A 20,987-nucleotide genomic window follows, 5' to 3' on the forward strand; every position below is an offset into this window, starting at 1 on the left:
CTCCCCTTGCGGAGCACAGGCTCCGTACGCACAGGCTCAGCGGCCATGGCTCATGGGCCCAGCCGCTCCGCGGCATGTGGGATCTTCCCGGACCGGGGCACGAACCCGCGTCCCCTGCATCGGCAGGCGGACTCTCAACCACTGCGCCACCAGGGAAGCCCCTCTCTTTCTTTTTTTAAACAACTTAGGTAACAATTGCTATTGGGCAGTACTAAATTACTTAACTCGGCTCACTGAAGAAAACTAACAGTTGTAAGGTTGAAATAACATTCATTACTGCTGGTGGGTCTGGAGCCAAACAAGAGATCTGGTGATAGCTAAGCAGCTCTGTCATCTCTACACAGCCCTGAAGTCATTAGCAACTAATTTCTAATGGGGGCACAAACAGGTATACCAAAACACTGACACGTTACTTCATCAAATAATATGCTCGAATCTGCACTTTTGAGAAGGCAGTGGAGAAAGCCAAATAATATGTGTGTGCTGTGTACTAAATATGTCTGAATAAACGCCTGGAAGGAATGAAGGCAGCCCTGCACCTCTGTTTCGACTGGCAATAATGCTCCACTCTTAAGAAGCGACAGTCTCTGAGCACAACTCATGGAAATCAAGTACTACTGGTTCTCGTACTTCAAAACTTAACTCTCTGCCATATATATATATGTATATATATATAGACTACATATATATATGAACTTTCTTAGTTTAAATGTGAAGAACTGAAGATGTTTTAATTAAAATCTTTATATTCTTAAAACCAAAACCGAATAAAATTCAGGTTTTCCTTGATATCAATATAAGTCTCTTAACATTTGTTCAGTAAGAAGACTGCATGGGAAATTTACTAAATGAAATTTTAGATCAACAGAAACTTCCTACTAATGTTTTTCTGAACTCTCCAAATCTTTAACGGAAAATGAAAATGAAATGGAAAAGCACTAAACGAGGTACACCTGACATGCTCATAGTTCGCTCCTTTTTTTCTCAATTACATGAGGCTGAGTTCTGGTTTTTTTTAATTGCCTAGAAAATTGCCCTCCTTTGGTGCCCTCCAGCTTTTGAGCAGAAATCTGCTACTAACACACAACTGCAATTATTCAGAGGCAACATTACCCATGGGTTTACAGCTCGCCTCAAATGGTAACATAAAGGCTGGTTTCTCCAGGGCTCTGTCAATGAGGACCCCGGCTCTCCTGGCCATGACGGTGGAGGCCTGAAGTATCTGATGAATACGACAGATCAGATTGAGACTGGTAACGAACCAACACCTGCCCAGGCCCTGAGCAGAACAGCAGACAGCCTGCTGCCTGGTGTGCAATAACGTTGTTGATTAAAAAGCTCTGTTGTCAGTCTACTGCACTGTACTAATTCTGAAAGAATTTAAAAACAATTTCCCCCCTGGGTATATAAACAGTAATTTAGGAAATAAGAAAAATAAACATGGTTGTTAAATCTGCGACTAAGACATAATTATTGTTAACATTTTGGTGTATTGTCTTTTAGTCTTTATCTATCTATCTATCTATCTATCTATATATATAAACATATACATTTGAAAATACCAAAGTCACCATTGTTAAACTTGTTAACAATACACTTTATTAAATTGTATGCATATGCATACCTTATCTGCCCCATTAAACACTAAATTCTTTGTGGACAAGGGCTTCAACGTTTTCTATGAACTCTACTAACTACAACACTGCTAGGCACTCACGACATATTTGCTAACTGTTCTTTATTAGCAGCAATATTTTAATGCTTTTAGCCAAAATTTACTATTAAAGGAAACAAATCCTATTTTTTAAAATCCCAATAGCCATTCCATCTTCTTAATCTTTAAGATGGAATTAAATACCTTTTCATGGGTCACATAATTTTCTTTATAAATGTACAACTTTTAGAGTATTCACTATGTTGTCTTTCCAATCAAACTTCAATATGGGGCTTCCCTGGTGGCACAGTAGTTAAGAATCCACTTGCCAATGCAGGGGACATGGGTTTGAGCCCTGGTCCGGGAAGATCCCACATGCTGCAGAGCAACTAATCCCATGCGCCACAACTACTGAGCCCGAGTGCCACAACTACTGAAGCCCGTGAGCCTAGAGCCCGTGCTCCGCAGCAAGAGACGCCACTGCAACGAGAAGCCCATGCGCTGCAATGAAGAGTAGCCCCCGCTCCCCGCAAATAGAGAAAGCCCATGCGCAGCAACGAAGACCCAACGCAGCCAAAAATAAATAGATAAAATAAATAAATTTATATATAAAACAAAAACTTCAATATGCTTGTGCTTCACAAAATATGATGGAAAAAACTTTGTTCACTTACCAAGCTTGGCTTTCAATCCACTGGGATAAGTAATGCCGCACCTCAATGGGGAAATGCTGACCATACAATGCTTGCATCTGATGAAGGGCATCTCCTTGGAGCTGCTGGGCTTGTATCCACACAGCCATGGTTTACAATCTGTTAAACAATCAGTGGTTTGGATGAGCTTTTTTTCTTCCCCTTTTAAATCCATCAGAGTAAATACTCAATTATAAAGGCCAGAGATAAATGCATTTAAGCCCTTTTTGACAGACTAAAGATCAGTGTTCTTGAACTGAATTTTAGCTTCAAAATGTTTTCAAAATTCAGTGTGGCCATGGAAAGGTATATAGCTGTGTCTATGAAGCTCTGACTATAAAATGTACTGAAGTCCTACAAGCAAAAGTACAAATCCAGCATTAAGGGAAGAACTGCCTATAGCTTTGATATCTCAGACATGTTCTTTCTTTTACATGTGTTCCAAACTTGAAGCCACAGTAAGCAGCATTTCAACAGTAATGATAAATAAGCAGCACGGGGATTTTGTAGAAAATCGCTTGTTTTAGATTTGGTATTTTGACTTTTAAGAAATGCAGTAAACGTATTGCCATTTTAAAAAAGGCCCAGTAAAAGAAAAGCGATAATATCTAAAGCACGGATGGAACTCTATGTATTACCACGATTTACCTGAGCAGTAATTGTTTGCACATAAAGGGCAGAGATTTATTTGGAAAAATAACCCCAAGGTTCACCTTCTGATTTACTGCTTAGGAATTTACAAAGCAATGTTCTGTTAAAATTATAGCATTTAAAAATCTTTCAGACATAAAAACAACACATTCCAGCTAAGAGTTAGAAGCAAGAACCATTATATTGCAATGGTGGGTAGGTTTTTAAAACACACTGTTGATTTCACAAAAAGTTTTATAAAAATATAAAACTACCATGATGCCTTCTCAGACTCACCTAATAATTTTTTTTTTTTTTTTTGCGGTACTCGGGCCTCTCACTGTTGTGGCCTCTCCCGTTGCGGAGCACAGGCTCCGGGCACGCAGGCGCAGCGGCCATGGCTCACGGGCCCAGCCACTCCGCGGCATGTGGGATCTTCCCGGACCGCCTGCATCAGCAGGCGGACTCTCAACCACTGCGCCACCAGGGAAGCCGAAGAATTTTTTTTTTTAATTTATTTTTTTATTTTTGGCTGTGTTGGGTCTTCGTTGCTGCGCGCGGGCTTTCTCTCGTTGCAGTGAGCGGGGGCTACGCTTCCTTGCTGTGCAGGGGCTTCTCACCACAGTGGCCTCTCCTGTTGCGGAGCACGGGCTCTAAGCACGCGGGGTTCAGTAGCTGCGGCTCGCGGGCTCTAGAGCACAGGCTCAGTAGCTGTGGCGCACGGGCTTCGTTGCTCCACGGCATGTGGGATCTTCCCGGACCAGGGCTCGTTCGAACCCGTGTCCCCTGCATTGGCAGGCAGATTCTTAACCACTGCACCACCAGGGAAGCCCTCACCTAAGAATTTTTAATTCATTTGGCAGAAACTCTCTGGGATTAACCAGATTGTGACAGCAACAGTACTTTCATGTACACAAAGGGGACTAAAACGGAATCTTGCTCTAACACTGTGGAAGTGGTATAAGGCAGGGATATCTTGAATCCCATCCCAAACTATCTGGCTACTGATCTGCACGATTCTCCTAAGAACTGTGTTATAGTCAGGGTACGGTGAATTAGACCTTGATTTTGTTGAATACCAGAGACCATGCAAGTGTGTTAGGAAACAAAAATCCCTTCTCTGTTAGTTGTAGTTGTCTGATCGCATAACACAGAGCTATTTATGGGACAAGTTAGTTAGCCAACAATGAGGTGTGGGGTGGGTGCCAGCTACCTATTTTAGATTTGTGCAAGGCTGGAGAACACTTGAGCAGTGTACAATTTACGGCTTTTGAGCATTAAGGCTGGGATCACTGTAAGATCACCCAGGACATCAAATTTCATGGCTGAGGGTTTACTAGGAGAAAGACTGGGATAAAAGAGCTCTCTCCAGAAGTAATCCCACATTACAATCAAATATGTGGAAGACATTTAATTGTACAACATAATTTCTAATCAAATGACTCATATCATACCCCAAGATTTTGGAAAATTGGAAGCGATACCAAAGCATGTTTTTTTGCACAAAAGGTAAAGGGATGGATGGGATGGATGAAGGTGCTTTGACAAGAATGATCAAGGAGTGAAGAAAAGAATTCAGGTAGTATTAATCTCTTTTAGTGGTAAGGAATTGGAAAGAAGCAGGACCTCGCCATAGCTCTCGTAAAGAATATGTAAATGATACCAACAGATACGAAAATTATCTTGCATCCTGCATTCATTAACCGAATTGACCCAAGAGACAGAAGGAAGATTGTGGGAAAATGTTTATCTTCAAAGAGACTCCTCAGTCTACCCAAATAAAATAGTATTCTGTTCACTCCCTATCGTCTCGGTCTGCTTTATTTTTCTTGGTATCATTTATCACTTCCTGACATTTATCACATATTTGTTTAATGACTTCCCACTAGGGTGAAATCACCACGAACACAATGACTTTGTTTTGTTTTCTGCTCTTTCTCTTGTCCTAAAACAGTGCCCCGCACATAAGCATTCAGTAAATTTTTTGTTGTTGCATAAATAAATGTATATACACAATTTAGTCAAATCTATCAGCTCTTTTCAAAGTCATCATGGAACAAGATATCAGTATGAAATACCAAGTCAAGAAAATGATACAGATTTTATAATTTGGGTGAGTCAATGGTCTATCTGTCCCTTAATCACATATGGCACAATTTGAAATTTTAAAATAATTAATTAATTTTTGGCTGCATTGGGTCTTTGTTGCTATGTGCGGGCTTTCTTTTTAGTTGCAGCAAGCGGGGGCTACTCTTCATTGCAGTACGCAGGCTTCTCATTGCGGTGGCTTCTCTTGTTGCAGAGCATGGGCTTCAGTAGTTGTGGCACATGGGCTCAGTATTTGTGGCACATAGGCTCAGTAGTTGTGGCTCGCGGGTTCTAGAGAGCAGGCTCAGTAGTCATGGTGCACGGGCTTAGTTGCTCCACAGCATGTGGGATCTTCCCAGACCAGGGCTTGAACCTGTATCCCCTGCACTAGCAGGCGGATTCTTAACCACTGCGCCACCAGGGAAGCCCACAATTTGTAATTTTCCCTTTTAGTTTTTCTTAATTTGTTTTTGTCTGTTTCCCCACTGAATGAGAACAGTAAGTGAGGGAGCATGTTTACTCACCACTGTGTCTCCAGTACCTATTATGGTGGCATGCCATGTAAGTATAACTTTATACTTAAATATTGGCTGAGTGAATAAATACACACCAAATACTTGGTAAACATTTCATATGTTATGCTGTCTGAGCATAATTCCAGGAGTCTATTATTGTTTTAAGAAAGAAATACTATGGTGATATGCCACATAGGTAGGAGTATTATATAAACGTCACACTGTTTTGTCAAGTTTTATATTAGTTCTTAGTTTTTATAAAAGAGTAGAATGCTAAGCTCTTAGAAGTTTTCAGAATTTTTTTATGGTTCTAAATATGAACATGCCATAATAGTTATTTTCTAAAATGTCATTTGAAGGATAATAGCGGGCAAATATAAGGTGGTAACCGCCTTATTTTGATAAATACAGTATAATTTCACTACAAAAAATGCTTTGATAGAGCTGGAAAGTAGATTTTGCCTACCAATGGTCAAAAATGTAAAATAAAAATACACTGAACAGTACAGAATCATTTTTATTTGACTTTTAAACTAAGAGTTATATACACATGGAATATGAGATGACCTACTGAGATTATCATGCAACGATTTAAAACATGCAGTTTAGAAAAACACTACTTCCCCCCACTGACTGTATCAATAAAACCTAGAATCTAAGTAGTGCTTTTCTTCATACACGTCAAAACTTCACACGTGTCCTACACACATTATTAGGCAAAGCCTACACCTGGTATCCGCTGACTCCCTGTCCTTTCCCACTAGTACATCCAGCCACCCCACACGTGCAGTGCACGCGTGTCTGTCCTCAGTACACGCTCTCTTGTGCTTATTTACGGGCACCTCCATGTTCAATGCGTGATGTTCTGACAAGGGAAGTGGTTTGTATCTTTGGTAAATCATCACAGGGGCTTCTTTAAAGACTGGGAAATGGATACACAATCTTATTTTTAGCCAAAGATGAGAACTATTTGAGCTTTGTTAGTTGCATTCTTACTGTTCGTAAGCATTCCAAACAACCCCAAACCACCTTGGACGCAGAATCTTGTACTTTCTGAAAGCATAAGGTAACTACATTGACCTCATATATCTGGATATATCCTAGGAGTCCCAAATAAAGCAGACCCTCAGGCATTTGAAAAAAAGGGTTTCAAAGTCTAATAGCTCATAATGTTACAGGCTTATTGCAAACCGCAGAAATGAGTACCTGTTAAATAAATGATACGAGTGGGTGAGATTTAACGATAATTTTGTCCCAATAATAAATACCTTTTTATTAGATGCTTTCCCTTTTAGAAGTAAAATATAAACCTTTGTTTAAAAAAAAAAAAACTCACTCTGAAGACTTCTAGAATGTTGTGGCTACAGTAATGCTATTGTTAACCTGTCAAGGAGGAAATGCAGAGGACAGGACAACACAAGGTTCCCAAAGCATACCTGCCACCTGCAAGAATGAATTCTAGCTTGCGGTGGGAGTAGGAAGTTTCAAATGTGTACAGGGATTTGGTCTGCTGGATTCATGTACATAATTTAGAGCATTTTATAATTCCTATTCTCCATCCCATCACCACTGCCAAAGACGCTAAAATGGGGTTCAAGTTCTGGAGATAATGGCAAACGCTCCTAAACAGAGCTTTACAAAATATTTAACCTCTTAAACCTCTCTGGGTCTCAGTTTCTTCATTTGTAAAATGGGAATAATAATTCTTATGTGTCTCAGGGGGTTGCTATAAGAATGAGTTAACATGGGTAAATGCTTAAAATGGTGCCTGGCTCATAGTAAATGCTCAATCTTATTCTGACTTCTTCAAAAATATATAGTTTTGGCGCATGCGGCCCCACGCTGCAGCCGACCCCGCCCACCGCACCACACACCCCAGCAGTCAGTGGGTGAGCTGGGAGCCGTGGAGGTCACCGTGGGGAGGCGGGGCGGGGGCAGCATGGCAGCCTCCTTACGGCTCCGTGGAGCCGCCTCCGGCCTCCGGTACTGGAGCCGCCGGCAGCAACCGGCAGTGGTCAGCCTTGCAGCGCTGTGTTCTAGGTCAATGGCTTCTAAGACTCCAGTTGGATTCACTGGAGTAGGCAACATGGGGAATCCAATGGCAAAAAATCTCATGAAACATGGCTATCCACTCATTATTTATGATGTGTTCCCTGATGCATGCAAGGAGTTTCTAGATGCAGGTGAACAGGTAGTGTCTTCCCCAGCAGATGTAGCTGAAAAAGCTGACAGAATTATTACAATGTTGCCCACCAGCATCAATGCAATAGAAGCTTATTCTGGAGCAAATGGAATTCTAAAAAAAAGTGAAGAAAGGCTCACTATTAATAGGTTCCAGTACTACTGATCCTATGGTTTCGAAAGAATTGGCCAAAGAAGCTGAGAAAATGGGAGCCGTTTTCACGGATGCCCCTGTTTCTGGTGGTGTGGGAGCTGCTCGGTCTGGGAACCTCACGTTTATGGTGGGAGGAGTCGAAGAAGAATTTGCTGCTGCCCCAGAGCTTCTGGGGTGCATGGGCTCCAATGTGGTGCCTTGTGGAGCCGTCGGGACCGGGCAGGCTGCGAAGATCTGCAACAACTTGCCGTTAGCTCTGAGTATGACCAGAACTGCTGAAGCTATGAATCTGGGAATCAGGTTACGGCTTGACCCAAAACTCCTGGCTAAAATCCTAAATATGAGCTCAGGACGATGCTGGTCAAGTGACACCTATAATCCTGTACCTGGGGTGATGGATGGAGTTCCCTCAGCTAGTAACTATCAGGGTGGATTTGGAACAACACTCATGGCTAAGGATCTGGGATTAGCACAAGACTCTGCTACCAGCACGAAGAGCCCAATCCTTCTGGGCAGTCAGGCCCATCAGATCTACAGGATGATGTGTGCGAAGGGCTACTCCAAAAAAGACTTCTCATCCGTGTTCCAGTTTCTACGAGAGGAGGAGACGTTCTGAGTTTGCCCTTTGGCTGTGGACACTGTTGGGAACCAAACTCTATCTTGGAGCCTCTTATAGCTCACTCCACAAGTAAATGGGCTCAATCAAAGGTCACCTGTCTGCTTTTGTTTGTCTAGTTCACAATAAACCCTGGGATTTTTCACCTTTTTTTTTTTTGTTACGTGGGTCTCTCACTGTTGTGGCCTCTTCCGTTGTGGAGCACAGGCCCCGGACGCGCAGGCTCAGCGGCCATGGCTCACGGCCCCAGCCGCTCCACGGCATGTGGGATCTTCCCGGACCGGGGCACGAACCCGCGTCCCCTGCATCGGCAGGCAGACTCTCAACCACTGCGCCACCAGGGAAGCCCTTTTCGCCCATTTTTAACTGCTTATTCTTTTTATCTATTTAGCAAGCACATATTATCTGATTTTCTTTTTTTTCCTGCAAGCCACTGATGGTCTCTGCTAGCTAGCTGACTGACCTTTTTCAGAAGTTTGATTCCTGACCATCATTAGCTAAAGCATTGCCTATTTCAATCAGGATACTATTTACTCCACTTTACAAATAAAACCAAATTTTTTTTCCACAGGATAAAACCTCTCCTGGAGGAAAGAAAAGAAATCGGTGTGAGGAAAGGAGTTAGAGAAAGGGGAAGTACAGTGAATGACTCCCTGTGTCCCTCAGAAAGTTTGTCCTGTTAACCCAGTGGTGGTATTCTTGCATTCTGAGGTTACCGGTTTATTTTCCAGAACTTGATAAAGCAAGAGAACTCCTTGCTGCCTGCTGTGTAATTTGGACTCTGTTACCTACCTTGGTGTGCCCCTCTTGTAACAACTCCCAATACTCAACAAACTTATTTTTTATATTTTTGCTTCCTTGTACATTCTTACTACATATTTTTTGACTTCAAAAGAATGACATCTTTAGAACTGTTTCAGAGCCTACGATGATATGTGCTTTAGATAATTATTATATTATCCTAAATATAACCATATTATTTTGAATTCAAATAAATTTCTATGCTGATAAAAAATATATATATATTTTTTTATTTAAAAAATTTTTTTGGCCACACAGTGCAGCTTGTGGGATCTTAGTTCCCCAACCAGGGACTGAACGCCGGGCCCTCAGCAGTTAAAGGGCAGAGTTCTAACCACCGGACCACCAGGGAATTCCCTAACTTACAACCTGAAACTTACAAAGGTGGCTTCCTTCTCCCCACCTCCAATTTTAACTCACTTCAATTAAGTACCTTCCCAAAGTCAATGTTCCACAAAGAGCTCTTGCTATCTTTCTCCTTAACCAATATCCTGCACATAAACTTTACCTTCCCGTTATAAGCTGGTATTCCCATTTCTTAATCAATTTCACTGGCACCAGGACTCCCACAGGTGAGACCTGATGGAGGCTGGTGGGAAAGCACTGGGAAGACTGTTCCCTCACCTCTGAACGAGGGAATTAAGAATTGTGAAGGGTGGTGTAAGGAGAGCAAGGCTGCCATAAGTATTCTAAACTCCAAAAAGAAAACATCCGTTCTGATGTGCTCTTCTGGCAGCCAGGAGCCAGGCAGCCTTTTCCTATTCTTTCCAAGGACGCACCTGACTCCAACTAATTAAAGTATGAATTATTAGCAACAAATATTTTGATTCATCTAATAAATTCCAGAAATAAGAATGAAAACTGATTTAAAATAACATTTATTAGTGTTAGTAGCCACCATCCAGATTTATCATTTAATATCATTTACTGAACACTTGCTATATTATTTTATAACAATGAGTACTTTTATGAGTCTACCATTTAACCCTCACAAAAACCCTATGAGGTAGCTATTATTATTCCCACTTTACAGATGAGGAAATTGAGGCTCAGCAAATTAAACAGGATTGTAAAATGGTGTAACAGTTTTGGAAAACCATCTGAAGGTTCTTCAAAAGGTTAAACGTGGAGTTACTATATGACCCAACAGTTCTACGCCTAGGTATATGCTTAAGAGAATTGAAAATATATGTCCACAAAAACCTGTACACAAATATTCACAGCAGTATTATTCATAATAGCCAAAAGGTAGAAACAACCCAAATGACCATCAACGCATGAATGGATAATATGGACATGAGTGGAAAAATAAAATAGATTAAATGGAATATTATTTTGCCATAAAAAAGGCATGAAGTACTGATACATGCTACAATATGGGTAAACCTTGAAAACATGATGCTAAGTGAAAGAAGCCAGATATAAAAGGCCACATATTGTAAATTCCATTTATAGGAAATGCCCAGAATAGGCATAGGCAAACCCACAGAAACAAAGCAGACAGGTGGCTGCCAAGGGCTAGGGGATGGGCAGTGACTTTTAATGGTTATGGGTTTCTTTGGGGGGTAAAATATTTGTGCCAGGTCCCACACTGCTGAGGGGTACCATCTGGGCTGGATCTGGGCACCCTGGCCCCAGTCTGTACTCTACACTGCACCATGCTGCCTTTGTCTTGAGGACTTGTGGTGGTGGTTTGTCATATTATGTTTTGTACTTTTCTGCATGTTTGTTATATTTCATAACTTAAAGAAAGAAAATGAATACGAAATTAGAATCAGAAACCTAATATTGCGGGGCTCTGATTTGGGCAAAGGCTTGGGCTAGTTGGCAGATGAAAGAGAAGATGTGCAAACAATGCTTCTGATCTGAAAAGAAATCTGATCTGGCAAGGAACCAGGATTCAAAACTGTTCATCATATCAGCACCATTTAACGACTAAAGGACTTTGGATGGAATAAAAGCAGCAAGTTCTCTGGTTGTGTTTTCTGCTTTACTGTCAATACATCTCTTCAGTGGTGGTGATTACCCAGCAGTAGGAACTTGGAGGGACAGAAACATATTAAATAGTAGCAATAAAGGATTCAGATTCTGCTCATATTAAAATTGGCCTAACATCAAGTAAGGTTAGAGTAAAACTATCCCGTCTAGAAGTAGGTCAACACTGGAGCCATCTGCTCTCTAAAAACAAACTTCTAAACACTACGTTATAAGCCATCAGGAAGGCAATTCTCTAATAAAAGCAGATTATTAAACAGATGGGAAGCGAACAGAAAGAATAAAAGTATTTGGCTCACAAAGAAACAAGCAAGGAAAAATCTGCCAGGCGACATAGAGATGGTAATATTCTGGGAAGACAATCAGTCATAAATCTTTACATCACAGCAAAATCATTACATATTACTTCGGGAAAAAGGAAGGGAGAGGGAGAGGGAGAGGGAGGCGGGGAGGGGGAAGGGCTCCCTCATGACACACTGGCCCGCAGCTTGAATGCGTATGCATTACCATTATCTCTGTGTTGAAATCTATTAAGCAACTTGAACGACCCACTTGGGAAGAAGCTACATCAATAACATTTTTCAGAGAAGGAAAAACATTTACTGTAGCCCACAAACAATGGCCATCTGCATTACAGAAAAGTAAGAAATGATCTGAGGCTGCCATGTAGCCCCATGTCAGCCTCAGAATTTCGAATGAAGGGTTTTTATTTTCTACCTTTTGAAATTTTTTTATTTTTTAGGCCGTGCCTCGCGGCATGCAGCATCTTAATTCCTTGACCAGGGGTCGAATCCGAGTTCCCTGCAGTGAACACGTGGAGTCTTAACCACTGGACCGCCAGGGAAGTCCCTCTAATGAAGGTTTATATCTGTACCCATTTATACTGTTAAGACCAACTCATCTTAGCCTGTGTCTCTCAAAAAGATCGAATCCCACAGTTCAGGAAATAGAAATTCCTCAGCTATTACAATATACTGAGTTTCTGTACCATTTAGATGAAAGATAATCCCTTCCCTTCTGTTCTGAAGTTTTGTTTAAAAGGCAATTTATTAATAAATCTACACACGTTCCTCTTATTTTCCTCATTAGAGTTCACAGCCTCCCTCTTATCACTGAGAATTATAGTATTAAATTTCCACTTAGCAAAATTTGCTTTGAAGAGCACCTAGCACTAGGTCAACTCCTAGGGACAACAGTTAGACAGTATTAAACACAATAATGAGAAACTAGAAATAACCTAAATGTCCAAAATAAGAGACTGGTTAAACTATAACATATTAATCTGATGGAATACTGTGCAATAATTAAATGAAATATAAAGGCTATGTTGAAATATAAGGCCACAGATATTTTCCAAAAGTATAAATAAAGGAATATTAAATGAAAAGTGTACACAGTATGTATGCTAGAGGACACATACCAGAGACAGGTCAGAGAGAACTATAAACAGCTGTTACATTTAGATGGAGGAGTTTTGGTATAATTTTTTGTAAAGCTTTTTGATTTATTAAATTTTGTTTAAAATGTAAAACCTGAAATATAAATTTAATAATCATGGGCAATTGGCACTGCTCACTATTCCACAGGAATAAAGCATAAAGGGACATGCAAAAGACATAGGAAGAAATATTTCCCATCATGACAGCATCCAGCTTATGGCACAAATGAGGTAGTCTTGATTTAAGTAGCGCATGAGATATTTATACATTTCTTAAAAAAGAAATTCAATTCGGGACTTCCCTGGTGGTCCAGTGGGCAAGACTCTGCGCTCCCAGTGCAGAGGGCCCGGGTTTGATCCCTGGTCGGGGAACTAGATCCCACATGCATGCCACAACTAAAGATCCCACATGCCGCAACTGAACACCCGGCAACAAAGATCCTGCGCGCTGCAACTAAGACCCGGTGCAGCCAAAATAAATAAACAAACAAATAAAAGAAACTAAAATGTTTAAAAAAAAAGAAAGAAATGCAATTCTATCACCTTCAAGTATATAAGAACAATGTGTTTTCAAGTAGTGGTTCAAGACTATTAATAGCTAAGCTTAATTTGTAATTTTGACATCTATTTATATTTTATTTAAATCCTTTACAATGTCTTGCACTCAATAACTGTTCATATTATTTTTTTGTTTAATAAACCCTTGTTTTAGAAGTAATATAAAAGTAAGTGGCACAAAAATATATTTTGAAGTATTTTTTTTAAGTCCAGAAGAAACAAAAAGGTGTTTATGTGGAGTACATAAAAAAGGATTAACAAAATTTTGGTAATTTTTGAACTTGAGTGATGAATCTATGGAAATTCATTATACACTATTCTTATTTTGTGAGTGTTTGAAAATGTTCATACCAAAAAGTTCAGAATACCAAAAATTAAAAAAGGGTAAACTAGAACTTAGACTAGGTTGAAGATTAGTGATCTCAGAGGGAGTAGAGTTTGAATCTAGGAGGTTTTCTTGTGATTTCTGAAAAAAACATGGAAAATAGAAAAGGCAAAAAAGAATATTTGAGAAAGTCATATTTCCAGGCAAGAAATAATACATACTTATTAGATTCATGTCTGGTTCTTTTTCATCTTTGACATGACTAAGCAACGGTCCCTGCAAATTTGTTCCGATAGTAAATAGAATGAAATACACAGAAAACCACTCCCAGCAGTGCAAGGATTCCTTTTAATTTTTATTTTATTTATTTATTTATTTTTAAGAATTCCTTTTTAAAAACTGTATTTCCCTTACCCCTAATGACACACCTGGACACAACTGGCCTGGATGAAGGCCCTTGATAGTTCAAGGGTAACAATTCAAGACCTCTAGAAGGATACGGTTACAAAACCAGCTCCCAGAAAGCCTTAGCCATCCGTTCTTAACTTTGCTCCTACTCAAAGGCCAACAGAACTGGGGGGAAATCTTCCTGTTTTGTTGATATCAACTTATTTTGTGCCAGAACCTATACCTAAAGCCAAAGCAAGGTTTGTACTCTCAGGAAGGTTGAACGAATCAGGCCAGGTTCCAAGAACAGACAAGAAGCACTACAGGGCCACCTTGCTAAGGGAAGACTTTAGATAATTCTCCCAAGGTTACTCTCTACACATTTTATGTACATCAACGCTAACGCTCACCCAACAATCTTTACTATTAACAGTAAATCTAGGAGAGAGACCAATAATACATTGGAAAAGCATGTCCATAAACTGAACTCAAACTGAATGCAGAAGAATACGGTATTTTGCCCCTTTTTCAGGTAGCTGTGTTCTCTGCATTCACCAATAATCATAATCAACTTCACTTTTGCTTACAGACACTTACTTGAATATAAGTCCTTTTGAAAAACAAAAGAAACCTAAATATGTTTTGGTTAAAATAACGGAAGACTAAGATCTTTTCTTTTAAGAGAGAAATGGCTCATCAGCTAGTTCCTTTGCCTGCTCACTGGAGGATATTCCAATTTGGAAGCCCAACTGTAGCTTTCTGAAGAAAATGCCAATGTGTGCGGTATAATACTCACTCTATCTAAGTAAAACAACTCCTGCAGAAAAGGTGGGTCCAACAATGGGTAGCAGGTGTGGTAAGAAGTTAATTCTAATTCTGAGATGAAATGACATTTAAATAAGAGCTCATGTCTTGGAAAATAAAAATGGCCTCTCAGGAAAAAAAGGAGATCTAGTAAAAGAAATAATACTGATATTAGGACATTCAACATTAAGATTAATTAAAATTGCACACAAAGTAATTGTCCATAGCATTAACACTGGGACTTGGCAAGAAAATACAATTCGTTTTGCTAAAACAAACTACTTTTTCTGGAAACAGATACTCTCTCACTATCTATCTACTGGGATATCTACACACAACTTAGCTCCGTGAACTTGAGTCCATGTTCCTACAACACACTGCACTGAAAGACTCCCACCTCTTAACTAACATCTTATGCCCCAAGACACCAGCCAGGATAACGACAGAACCCTTCTGTGTAGACGTTCTTTCACAGGCTGCACTGTTACAGGAAGAAGCAAAGAGCAGCGATTTCCTTCCAAAAGGTCAGCTGCCACAGACAGACCAAACAGAAAGCAGTTAATTCTTGCCAACTTCCCCTCCTGCTTCTGTAGCTAGAACGCAATAGCATTCGGTTTCCAGTAAAGCTCCAAAGAAAAACAAAGTAAATGTGAGACCCAGAACCTGTGTAATGTGGTGTCTCACTTGACTAAATTAAAGACAATAAGATCACGTGGAGCTACACTCTTTAAACAGCAGTGGAACTCTTAAGAACTACCGGATTTAATGTGGACTTAAACAGGAGGAAAAGTACAGGATTGGAACCATCCTAGCCTTTATACTACTGCTCCAGAAGTCTCCACCTAAAAATAAAGTGGCATTTTGGCTATAATAAATACGGCAACATATAAGGTCCCTAGTTGACTGATATAAAAATAAATCTTTAGTTTTCTTCTTCTCAAACTAAAGTCAAATCACCTGTCGGACATGCGAAGGCACTGGCCAGGTTCAAGGCTGACAATCAGGAAAAGCACATATACCAGGGATGTATATTTTCTTAGATTAGACATGGTTTAAAGACTCTACAACTTATAACAAAAAGGGCAAGAAGACAGAAAATATGATTTTAAATCTTCTTTAGGTAGTAACCCTGAATAGTTGTGGAACAATATTGAAGACCCCTAACCCCCAAAGAAACAACACCGCATTCTCACGTAGACGTCTTTAAATTAAGTGAGCATCTATGCATTTAATCTTCCCAGAGAAAACAAAATTAGATCTTTTGAGTTTAAAAGTGGAGAGGGAAGGAAAAACAAAAACTTTTTGTTTCCTCAACCAGATCGGTTCCTGGCTTAGCTATCTACATGCAACTTACAAGAAAATGTGCCGGCTCCTTCAGAAGGGCTCCTACAAGCATGTCATAGGGCTCTATGTGGTTTCTAACTCGTTAGTTTCAGGTTGTGGTGGCAACAGAGACACAAAGCTTTTTGTGAGACAAAGTCTTGTAAAGATTCTAGGCTTTGATGATGGAGGGTATGTAACCCCACTCTGAGAATACCTCCTTTGAAATGAAGACAGTTTGGGTTTCAAGGAAAAACTTAGTAGTTTGTTATATATGCTAAATTAACTACTGCTACCCACACCAGAAACTGTTTCATGTTGGAAATAAAACAAACTATTAAATTTCTAAGCCTTTCCTACACTTAATCACCAAATGTTAAATGACAGCAAAGGAATTAGCATGGGAAAGGAGAAAAAGGGAGTACTAGCAGCAGTAGTAATAGTAACAATAGTCACAGTAGTAACAATAAACATTCAAGGAACTCTTACTACGTCATGGATTGTTGCCTGCATGTTATATGTACCCTCATTTAATCCCCATGACAACTCTATGAGGCAGTAGGATTATTATCCCCATTCTATATAAGAGGAAGCAGGCTTAAGAGTTAGAAAACTTGCCCAAAGTCCTGTGGCAAGTAAGTGAAGGAGCTGGGATTAGCACCAGGCTGCCCATTTCCAGCACTCATACTCTCAACCCCCGTGCTTTATTAAAAACCTCACCTAACCAAATGAGTTTTTCCTGACCATGATACCTGTGGTTGTAAGACTGCTTTATAATAAAAGCTACAAAGTAAATGAACAAAGTGCAACTCACTGATACCAAAAATTATTTGACAATCCAAAAATGTTTTAAATGGGACATCCTTCCCTAAAGGTCAGAGCACATCAAGATGACAAACCTTCAAACACAACCAAAGGAAGCCATATTAGGGGTTTGGTGATTCACCTTCACTCTTCTCAATCAATCAGAAATCAGCTAAAAGCTTTAGATTATAAAAGGGAGTGGGAGGAGAAAAACGAGAATCATTCTGGGGGTCGGTGATTTTCCAGTGAGGCCCAAACCTAGATCCTGACCACTTGTGTTCTGAATTAACACAGTGACACTTCCTATGAGAAGGGAGTGGTTAGTTTGTTATATTTGTTCCCAAATTCCTTATTGGGTTTCCATTAGATACATTATTATCTATCACCAGTATTTATCAGAGATCATTCTAAACTCAGGTTTTCTGCTGGCAGAAAACATTTCTCATTAAAGGGACAATATCACTAATACAAATGTGAAAACAACTTGTGAACTATTCTAGTGGGTAAGATAGGATAGTAAAAGATACTGAAGTCAGTTATCTTGATAACTGTTCACATGATACCAATAACTAACATCAAGTTACCTGATGCTGATGTGATTATAAAGCTAGAGAGATGTAAATGATAACTTCCTGTGATAACTAACACTAATATGACAAATGTAGAAATAACTACGTTACTGTGCACAGTGCCCATTAAATATTGGTTGACTGTTAGGAGATCATTTGGGTTTACCAAGCCATGCCCCTGAGAGGTACTCTGATGGGGAAGACGACGTCTGAATTTAAGTGTTGTCCAATATGTCTTGGGGAAATCTGGGGCAGGGACACCTGGCAATTCCGTGCTCCTATGAAATGTGCCTCATACAATCTTTAAAACATTTAGCTAAAAAAACCACATCAACACAATACCTGTATCCTATGTCTTTTATCATCTTGATCATCCAGTTTTTAAAAAGATGGAATTCTTTACCTCTCTAGAATTAGAATTTATCCTCCATTCTGGGTGTAAGAACCAAAGCATTTCTGATTTAGCTGCTGCTCAACTACTAGACTAGAACTTATACCAGGGAAGGAACCATGTCTCATTCATTTTGATTTCCTTGGCATAGGTACATGGTAGCTAGTCAATAACTGTGTGTTAAATTAAATATAATTTTGGTAGACCTCCATGTTACAAAAAGAACCTAAATTGGGGGAAATGAATGGTAGGTCAGTTATTTCCTTCAAGATGTTATTTTTAACACTGCGGAGATCATTAACTTGAATCCTTATTACAGGAATAATGGTACTGAATCACACTTTATAGAAACTGTGATGGAGGTTTTGACTCATCATTGGTGCTAATCAAGGTAAATACAAATTGCAAGCTGTACCGCTCCGTAAACATCGTGACAAGTTTGTAAAACAGAGCTGACAACCTCCTTGCAGCAATTTCTTTTTTTTTTTTATCATGTTTATGAGGTATGTTTCCTACTTTTTGGCATTACAGCAGACAACAGTGTCACCAAACTTTCTGAAACCGTGCACCTCAGATTGGGACCTGAACCCACAGAGCCGAGACTTGAACCTGGCCAAAACCCAAAGTCTTCCAACTGAGATCACACACCTGGTTTCAGGGCTTAATGAAGCTCAGGTTCTTTTTTTTTTTTTTTTTTTTTTTGCAGTAAGCAGGCCTCTCACTATTGTGGTCTCTCCCGTTGCGGAGCACACGCTCCGGATGTGCAGGCCCAGCGGCCATGGCTCACGGGCTCAGCCGCTCTGTGGCAGGTGGGATCTTCCCGGACCGGGGCACGAACCCGTGTCCTCTGCATCAGCAGGCGGGCTCTCAACCGCTGCACCACCAGGGAAGCCCGAAGCTCAGGTTCTTGATGTCTCATTGTAGAAAGAATTCAGTGAGAGACAAAGTGATAGGTAAGAAATGGATTTATTTAGAGAGAAACATACTCCACAGACAGAGTATGGGCCATCTCAGAAGGCGAGAGTGGCCTTGGGAGAAACACACGCCACAGACAGAGTGTGGGCCACCTCAGAAGGTGAGAAAGGGCCTTGCAGCAATTTCAAAGAGGAGAATTACATGACATGTGATGATGCTGATATGAGCTGAAATTCCAAAGAAAGCATCTTTATGCAAACTAAACTGTTTCTTTCCCTTAATTATGTCTCAAGAAAGAAGTTGAGTATAAACCGGAAGCACAACGTCTACCAACAATTCACTCCTTCGGTTACCATGCATACTACCAAATACAATCCAGAGTGATTTACTATTGTGCCAAAACAAGACGATGAGTTTCTACATCCAGAATGTTGATTAACGTTAGAAGGATGACTCAGGACTAATTGCATCGGTCTGACAGACACTGAACCTATGTTTTATCTCCTGAGAGTTCTTCAACTACAGGACCAAATGCCAACTCAGGAAGATATTTCAGCAAATATAACCACCTCTGACTACAGACTATTTTTTAATTCAAGATGTATTTCCATGTAGCAAAGTAAATTTAGCAAATGAAAATATAGCCTTGAATTGCTATGGATGGCCCCTACCCCTGCCAAAAATGACAAGCTGCTCACTCGAAAGCTGTCACTAATTAGCAGCTGCTGCTGGAAAGAAAATCAAAGTAAGTGCCAATAAAAGCATATGGAACTGAAAGAGGACCCTATGGCAAGGAATGGGAAATGCAAGAATCTATTCGTGACTGGTAAGCTTTATAAATACCGGTGATCTAAATCTAGGAGAAGTGGGGCAAGGCAGTAATGGCAATCTACGTCCATTCATATTTAAGCAGGAAGGACTGGAAGATTCTCCTAATGTTCTGAAATTCAGAAATCCCAGGGTCCTGAGGTTACTTGAATTCCATCACAACCATTTCCACCTCTCCAACAGGAGCCAATCTTGGCTTTGGATAATTTTTCATTGTCAGTACTTCTGTCTCAAAAGACAACCCTCAGAATGGGAGAAAATATTTGCAAACGAAGCAACTGACAAAAGATTAATCTCCAAAATATACAAGCAGTTCATGCAGCTCAATATCAAAAAAACACACAACCCAATCCAAAAATGGGCAGAAGAACTAAATAGACATTTCTCCAAAGAAGATATACAGACTGCCAACAAACACATGAAAGGATGCTCAACAACACTAATCATTAGAGAAATGCAAATCAAAACTACAATGAGGTATCACCTCACACCAGTCAGAATGGCATCACCAAAAAAATCTGCAAACAATAAATGCTGGAGAGGGTGTGGAGAAAAGGGAACCCTCTTGCACTGTTGGTGGGAATGTAAATTGATACAGCCACTATGGAGAACAGTATGGAGGTTCCTTAAAAAACTAAAAATAGAACTACCATATGACCCAGCAATCCCACTACTGGGCATATACCCTGAGAAAACCATAATTCAGAAAGAGTCATGTACCACAATGTTCATTGCAGCACTATTTACAATAGCCAGGACATGGAAGCAACCTAAGTATCCATCAACAGATGAATGGATAAAGAAGATGTGGCACATATATACAATGGAATATTACTCAGCCATAAAAAGAAATGAAATTGCGTTATTTGTAGTGAGGTGGATGGACCTAGAGTCTGTCATACAGAATGAAGTAAGTCAGAAAGAGAAAGACACATACCGTATGCTAACACATGTATATGGAATCTAAAAAAAAAAAAAAGGTTCTGATGAACCTAGGGGCAGGACAGGAATAAAGACACAGACATAGAGAATGGACTTGAGGACACGGGGAGGGGGAAAGGTAAGCTGGGATGAAGTGAGAGAGTAGCACTGACATATGTACACTACCAAATGTAAAATAGATAGCTAGTGGGAAGCAGCCACATAGCACAGGGAGATCAGCTCGGTGCTTTGCGACCACCTAAAAGGGTGGGAGGGAGACACAAGAGGGAGGGGATATGGGGATATACGTGTGCATATAGCTGATTCACTTTGTTATACAGCAGAAACTAACACAACATTGTAAAGCAATTATACTCCAATAAAGATGTTAAAAAATATTT

General features: G+C 40.0%; 1 protein-coding gene and 1 pseudogene across 7 annotated transcripts in view; one reads left to right on the forward strand and one right to left on the reverse strand.

Moving 5' to 3' along the window:
* STAT5B (signal transducer and activator of transcription 5B) overlaps positions 1-20,987 on the reverse strand; it is a 72,511-nt gene that overhangs the window by 22,718 nt on the left and 28,806 nt on the right. For 6 of the 7 annotated variants that reach the window (XR_010937350.1, XM_067715004.1, XM_067715005.1 and 3 more), the window contains exon 2: positions 2,329-2,466. Coding sequence is in view for 5 of the 7 variants with exons in the window: in XM_067715004.1 (XP_067571105.1) it covers positions 2,329-2,456 (128 nt within the window). In the remaining 2 variants the exon portion in view is untranslated. Of the gene's footprint in view, positions 1-2,328; positions 2,468-20,987 lie in introns of those variants that run through there. The other variant, XM_067715008.1, reaches the window with a different exon arrangement.
* On the forward strand, positions 7,439-8,678 carry LOC137212078 (3-hydroxyisobutyrate dehydrogenase, mitochondrial pseudogene; annotated as a pseudogene).

The sequence above is a fragment of the Pseudorca crassidens genome, chromosome 19, assembly GCF_039906515.1.
Source record: "Pseudorca crassidens isolate mPseCra1 chromosome 19, mPseCra1.hap1, whole genome shotgun sequence".
In the NCBI taxonomy this organism is placed as follows: domain Eukaryota; kingdom Metazoa; phylum Chordata; class Mammalia; order Artiodactyla; family Delphinidae; genus Pseudorca; species Pseudorca crassidens.